At 39.3% G+C, this 7,765-nt stretch overlaps 1 protein-coding gene across 1 annotated transcript; it reads left to right on the forward strand.

Moving 5' to 3' along the window:
- Positions 1–5,020: 5,020 nt before the first annotated feature.
- Positions 5,021–6,364, forward strand: LOC142520152 (uncharacterized). Its single transcript, XM_075623151.1, has 2 exons — positions 5,021–5,807; positions 5,952–6,364. The coding sequence occupies exons 1-2, from the start codon at positions 5,021–5,023 to the stop codon at positions 6,362–6,364; spliced, it is 1,200 nt and encodes a 399-aa protein (XP_075479266.1).
- Positions 6,365–7,765: the final 1,401 nt, after the last annotated feature.

The raw sequence follows: 7,765 nt of genomic DNA on the forward strand, positions 1-7,765 counted from the left end.
ATTTCTTACCAGGAATTCTGGGCTGCTGTATGGTGAAATTCCTGCTTTGATCAAATCAAGGTCCAAATGTTCCTTGATTTTAATCTGCATATCCATTTGATCAATTATATTCATTGGGATGCTTGCAACAGACAAATTCATACCCTTTGTCTTCCTTAATTTTAAGGCAAGATTTGAGTTGATTTTTGTCCCACCATTCCAAGGGATCTTCATTGTAATTTTCTTTGATCCTTATCTTAACATCTTCTAAAGATACCTTAGATTCATACCCTACCTCATTTTTATGTAGAGCTATCTTAAGGCATTCTATTTCTTCAGGTTGAAGCTCTTTATTTGCTCTTAGTTGAAGCAATGTTTCTCCAAACCGTCTAGAATCTTTTATTTTTGAGTTCAGAAGTTTTCCTTCATCACCACGCTTGCTGCGAAATTGTATTGGTAATTTTCTATAAAATACCTATCTTAATCTATGGACTATGATTTTTTGATTACAAGGTGTTGTAAACACTAATATTATAGTCTCATTTTCTTGAGTATATGATTTAAACATTTGTAGGAAATTATTTCCTAACAAAATATCAGCTCATGTATCATGAAAATAAATCGGTGGTGTTTTTACCTTATACCAAGGTGTTTGTCCAGCACCTCCGATTACGATCTCGGTCATTTTAATCCCCTTACATAAGATTAAGATTCTTCTAGAGAAATCTCTTCCAACAATCTTTGGTGGTTCTTCTTCCAAATTATTTGGAAAAACTCCTCTTTTGGCTGTACAGATTACAGCCCCTGAGACAATATAAGCAGCAAAGTATTCTGCTTTGTATTGTTCATATAACATCCCTACTGGAATGTATATCGAGAATGGACTTGTGGTCATTGGATTTTCCACATTCTATCATCTGCCATAAACTCCATTCCATACTCTAGACGTTTCCAAGGTTTGTGTTCCTCGAGAAACTCTAGTCCACGAACCAGCCGATCTGATTCTTTCCCTGGAATTTCTTTGATATGAACTTTCAGTTCTCCGATATTGATCATTCCTTGGTAAGTTCCTATTATAGGTTGTTCCAAATAGTATATGGTATTACAAAGAAATTGATTCCTTGTTTCGTAATATCAAATACTATTTCTACTTTCTTCCACCCTTCTGGGCATCTAAGCTTTCCTATGGTAGAAAAACTTTTTGGCTCATGTTGGGTTTCTTGGACAGGCATTTTTCCCCATCTGTAACTTGTAATTCTATCTCCCTGAAAAGATAGTCTCCTTGATTCCAATCTAAGACTTTGATTCCTTTGTAGAAATGGTTTGTCTTGTATTTGGATATATGTTTCCTGTATTAACGGAAACTCAACTCTTTCTGGATAAATAGCCTGAGCAACTTTTCCAAATATCTCGGGTAATTCAATGAATTAATTTCTAATAAAAAATTCTGAATGATGTATATTAGATAGAGCATATGAAATTTGATAGGCAATAGAATATGGTCTAATACCTTCTTTCATCAGTCCCTTTCCTTGAAATTCTGATGTATTGTCAAGGCTCGACTAAAATCTAGATCTGTTAAGTTGTAGTAAATTCTCGGATAAATTACTCCGACAATCTTTCCTGTGCAGAGATTTCCTGAGATAGTTCCCAGTACTGAATCTTGAAGGTTTCCCATTCTTTTATCGCATATAGCAATATCAATGGGTGAATATATTCCTTCTTTGAAATTAGCTTTTATCATAATCTGGATTGCTCCAATATGAATCCAAGACATAGTCCTTGCTACTTCTATCTTGAGTTTTTTGTAATTCCTCCTTAATTTTTTTTAGAAGGAATTAATTGCATCTCAATTCTATTTCCCGTAAGTTCGATCGGAATTGCCATTTCCCTTCTAGAAACTTTATAGATTATATGATGCTTTTTGTTTCTTAGGCCAAGACTTCCTAAGAACTTTTCTACCTGTCCTGCAGAGAATCCTTGATATCTCTGTAGACTAGGATTTTTTCTCATGATTCTTTGAACCATGTTATTAGATATTGTTGTCTGACTGAAGAAACCAGACAAATCTTCATGTGTTTTTTGTCGAAACACTTCGTCTTCAGTCAGATTCCGATTCAGTTCCATCAGATTCTCCCTGACTCAAGACTTCTTCTTCTTCATATATACTTTCATCTGAGGCAATATCCTCGAATCGGTATACCCGAATAAGATCTTGGTAATAAACTGCTTCTTCAATATCCGAGGTTGGATCGAAGGTTTAATACCTCTTTTTTTTCATTTTTTGGACAATTGGTTGAGATATGACCTCTTGCTCCACATGTCCGGCAATTACATTCTTCAAAATTTTCATTGGCTCGAGTATGAGCTCTTCTAAAAGTTTTCTTTGTAGGTGTTTTTCCTGTGCTTCAAGAGGTACTCAATGCTTGGGATGATATCCTACTCTTGATGATCCACTTCTTTGTCCAGATTTATAAGATCTGGCTTTTTGTCTAGACCAAACTGTTCTTGGTTTTCAAGAACTTCTTCCACTTCGAGCATAAAGATGAGTCCTAAAACTTTTCCTCTTATACTTCTGTGTTTTATTTCCAATAATTGTTGGAAGATCATTTTCGTTACGACACAAAGGAGTTCTTTTATTGATACCCTTAGGCGTTTGTAATTCTTTTGTGATGCTGCTATATGACACCATTCTGCCAATTTTCTTTTGGGAAAAGAGGCTATTCGTGCCAACGTATCTGGATTGCCATGGACATATTCCCTTATAAGCATTTCTCTCCAGAGACTTGGCATTTTGGCGAAGAAAAGCTGCATAGCTATATTTTCTACGACCCCTGAATTCCATCTATATTTAATGAATAACATAATATGTCCATCCACTAAACATATGTCGTGTAATTCAAGGCTATACAGAGCTTGAGTATATTTCTTCCTCTTCTCTGTATCTTGACTGTTAAAAAAATCTACCCCTATAAATTGTGCTTTAAATAGGGTAGCTATTTTTCCAGCTATCTCACTAAGAGATTCTCCAGCTAGGACTGACTCTTTGGTTTCTAATGAAGTTATGTCCCAAGCAATTTTAACTGATCCCATAAGACTCGTTTCTAGGAGTTTAATGAATCCTTCTCTGTTGAGATCAAGTGTTCCTTCGGCGATTCTCATAGCAGATGTCCAGTCGTCTATGATATCTTCTCTGTTTTTGTAATCAAGTAAATCAAGGTTAAGCATAACCCCATAAGGATATATAGGTTCTAAAACAGTTTTCCCATATGGAGATTTATGCATGTTGTTTTATTGTGCATGTTGTTTTCCCCATAAGGTTAAGCATCTCGAAATTTATGCATGTAGTTTTATTTTGCTCGATATGCCCCCACTTGCTGAGTATTCCCAAATACTCACCCCCGTTACAACCTTCCCAGATAAGCTTGAAGAAGAACTTGAGGAGGAAGAATCTGAGAAATTCTGGGGATGGTGAATGCTCAAGAATTTAGATTAAGTTTAGAGTTTATTATGTTATTCAGTTTTACGTTTCCGCATTAAACTCTGTTGTTTTGAGAATTCGGTTTTGTAAAGACAATGGTTATTATCGTTTAAATTATGATTTATAAATTGGTTTCGGTTTACACTATACTACAAAGGCTTGTTGTTTCGATTGTGTGATTGTTAAACAACGACGGTGTCAATCCCGAGTCTCGGGGCGTGACATTTAAGTGGTATCAGAGCCGCCAGGTTCATAATCTGGTTTGGAAAAATGAGAAAAATTTTTATAAAAAATAATTTTCGGTGGGATTTTTGAGTAAGGCCAATGCTATCCCCTCCGAAACAGCCCAACGATTGGAAATCGCGAAATTCCTTCGTTTGGGCCTCCGAAACGTCATTTTTGCCGTTTTAGGAAATATTCGTAGACACTATAACTTATCATAGGGAATTCCGAATTCGATTACGTCAATTGTTCTGGAATCCTCTCGACATATGCTTCGAACCCATGTGTCTATTTCCAAACTTTTCATTTTTGGAAAAAAAATATATTTCTATATATTTCGAAAATTTCATATATATTACATATTGCCCCTTGTTCTATATTGTCTCTTTCCGATTCTGAGCGTTTCCATTTTTGATTTTAGGAAATGGCTCCACGATCTCCCAGATGATTCCGTACTCGTGCCCAGGCTGCTATCCATCTGAAGCAGCTTGCCCTTGATTATCAGTCGCGCTAGCTGAAGCGACTTAGAGCCCGACTAGGCGAGGCGAGAGGAGGCGAGAGGTCGAGACCCTAGCCGCTAAAAAAGAAGAGATTCGCGTTCAGTGGAACAAGTCGATCTATCAGGGAGAGTTGGTCAAAGGAGACAACATGGACCTGAGGGAGGTCATAGAGCAGAGCTTGTACCAAGAGGGAAAGCTGCGAGAGGATATGGATCGATATCGTAAGGAATTGGAGGAGGAGAGGCAGCAGAATGCCAGAGGCAAGAGGAGACTGGAAAATTCATGCGAGGCTATGAGCAGCCTTGTGAAGGTGACCCACGGTCTGACCTAACAGGTGGAAACTCTGAAGGACCAGGCCAAGCAGAAGAAACAGTACCATCTGCAGTATCACCAGTATTGGAATGACGAGATGGATGTGGCCGATGCGGAGATACAGGGACTTAAGGCACAGGTGGCACAGCTCACGGAAGAGAACGCCCTGCTCACCCATATGGTGGAGATACTTCAAGAGGAAGAGCCAGAAGAAGAACCGGAAGAGGAGGAGCCGATATAGATAGATGAGCCTATAGCAGCAGTTGGGGATGGAGAGATAGACGACTAGAGTGCCTTAGTGACCTTTCTTTAGTACTAGGAGTTTATTTTCCCATTGTTCCTATATTATTTCAGTCATTACGATTTGTTTTCATTCAGTACTATTTGTTTCCATTCAGTATTCCTCTAAATTCAAAAATTAATAAAGTTATGTTTGTCTATTAATTTCAGTTGTTCCAGCATAACTTATTCATTCAAACCTATCGTTATGAACAACAAATTCTTAAAAACGTTTAAATTGTAGGAAATGGCCGGTAGACCTCCAAGGCAAAACCGCAACCCTCGCTACGCAAACAACAACAATGCCAACGAAGGAGGTAATGGACCACCACATGGGTTCAGCCTTAACCAAGCAGACCTAATGGCTATAGCCACGATCGTGGCGACGACACTGGAAGGGTTAGTAAACCCAAATGCCAATCAGCCACCACCACCTCCACCACAGCACGGAGTTAAGTTCCACTACGAATCACTTCGCAAGAACAGGTATCCAACCTTAAGTGGAGCTGCCGGCCCTGAAGTTAGCCAGAGCTGGCTGAAAAGCGTGGAGACTCGGCTGCGACTGTTGGAAGTCCTGGAGGCACTGAAAGCGGACGTGATAGTGCCTTTCCTGGAGGATAAAGCAGGCAAGTGGTGGGAAGCAATCTCGCCAGCCATGACAGCTGCAGGACCAATCACGTGGCAGGGTTTTAGAGAAGCTTTTCTGAAACAGTATTATCCAGCCGAGGTCAGACTTCAGAAAATGAGTGAGTTTGAAAATTTCAGTCAAGCTCCAGATATGTCAGTTGTGGAATACACCTCTCAGTTCAATGCCCTTGGATCATATGCTCCGGCAATCATGACGGATGAAGTGCTGAAATTGCACCGCTTTAAAAAAAGGGTTGAACAGCAGGATCCAATCAGCTCTAGCAGTCTACCAACCTGCCAACTTTTCACTGACATTTGTCGAAGAGAAGGGGAAAATAGGAACAAGCGACCCCTTAGCGGACAATATTCTCAGGAAAAACCAATGTTCAAGAGGCCCAATCAGTCAGGTGGACCTCCCTCAGGGCAATCCCCCGTCACTAACTATCAATGACTCAAGCCATGTCCAACTTGTGGCTTCAGACACGCCGGAAAATGCCGAAGGGCCAGCGGTGTATGCTTTGGATGTGGAAAATTGGGCCACATAATTGCAGAGTGTCCTACCGCCGCCAACCGACCAGCAGGGCCGAACAAAGGAACTGGGCCAAATGCGGGAGCAGGCCCTAGTAAACCAAAGGAGGACAAACCTAGCACCATAGTCTTTGCCATGACTCAGGAAGAGGCAGACGACGCCAATGAAGTCGTGTCAGGTACCATACTTATTCAGCAAGTGCCTGCTTATGCATTATTTGAGTGTGGTGCTACCCATTCCTTTATGTCTAAAAGATTTGCTAAGAAGCAAGGATGTAAGCCCGAGAATTTAACTGAGCCCTTTCGGATAGCCACACATACAAGTAGGGTCGTTGAAAATCACGAAATTTATAGAGATTGTAAAATCAGTGTCAATAATTGGACTTTTAGCGCCGACTTGATACAGTTGATCATGGTCGACTTCGACATCATCTAAGGGATGGATTGGTTAGGAGGAAACAACGCAATAGTAGATTGTAAGAGAAAGAGAGTCAAACTCCGAACCCCAGATCAGGAAGAAGTCGTGTTCCAAGGTAAATCCAAGGGACGGAAATCGCTGCTCTCCGCATCTAAATCTTGGAAAGTCATGAAATCCGGAGAAGACATCTACCTAGCAATGGTCAGTGAAATAAAGGAAGAAGTCGAGCTGAAACTGGAGGACATCCCGATAGTGAGAGAGTTCCCAGACGTTTTTCCAGAAGAACTCTCGGGGATAGTCCCGAACCGCGAAGTGGAGTTCGAGATCAATCTGGTTTCCGGTGCTGCACCGATCTCTAAAGCACCTTACAGAATGGCACCAGCCAAACTCAAGGAGCTAAAAGAACAAATCCAAGAATTGCTAGATAAGAGGCAAATTCGACCGAGCGTGTCCCCGTGGGGAGCTCCAGTACTCTTCGTGAAGAAGAAAGACGGGAGTATGAGATTGTGCATCAATTATAGAGAACTAAACAAGATCACAATCAAGAATAGGTACCCTCTACCCCGGATAGACGATTTGTTTGATCAGCTTAAAGGCGCCGCCGTCTTTTCTAAACTGGATCTGAGGACATGTTACCACCTGTTGCTTATTTTCATTACCGCAAGTGTACGGTGTCGAGTTTTAGTACTGGTTTGAGTACAGATATCGATACCACGAGGAGTAATTATTTAAAACTGTATATTAATTACCATAATTGACATAGTTCAACTTTATTTAGAGAATTCAAATAGATAGTTGAAAATCAATTCAAAACAAATAACGAATCAAAGAATTCTTAGCACGCAGTAGAAGTTCAATTAGTAGATCAATCTAGAGATATGATTTCGTCTGGTCTCCCCTATGCTAAATTAAAATTGACTAACATATTATTAAATCGCATCATGTTTACTAACCAAAAACTCGCAATTTCCTATTCCATTTTTCAAGTGATAAATAGAACTGTATTACCTATTATTTATTTTAATATGTCTATTCAAAATCACGTAACACGTAATAAATGCAAACAAGGTTCTCTTATGGATTCGTCAGAGTATACGTCTTTTGCACGTTATAAACGTCTAACGATGTGATTTCCACTGTCCTAATTTCAATCCCCTCTCTCGAGTGTTAGATCTTAATTATTTGATCAATCGAATTATGGCCAGTGATTCAAAAGCATTAACGACAAAAAATCACAAATAAACACGATGAATTAATTCAATGAAAATTCAAAACGTCAATAACATAGGTTCAACAAAGACTACGTCAATCTCTAGAAAATAAATTAGTTCATACTTGAATTTAAATCAATACAAAACCTGTTTGTAATCATTAAAAACGTAAAAGTAAAGAACCAAATTAGAAACGTGTTGAGGAAAG

Source organism: Primulina tabacum, chromosome 12 (genome assembly GCF_025594145.1).
Source record: "Primulina tabacum isolate GXHZ01 chromosome 12, ASM2559414v2, whole genome shotgun sequence".
Classification (NCBI taxonomy): Eukaryota; Viridiplantae; Streptophyta; class Magnoliopsida; order Lamiales; family Gesneriaceae; genus Primulina; species Primulina tabacum.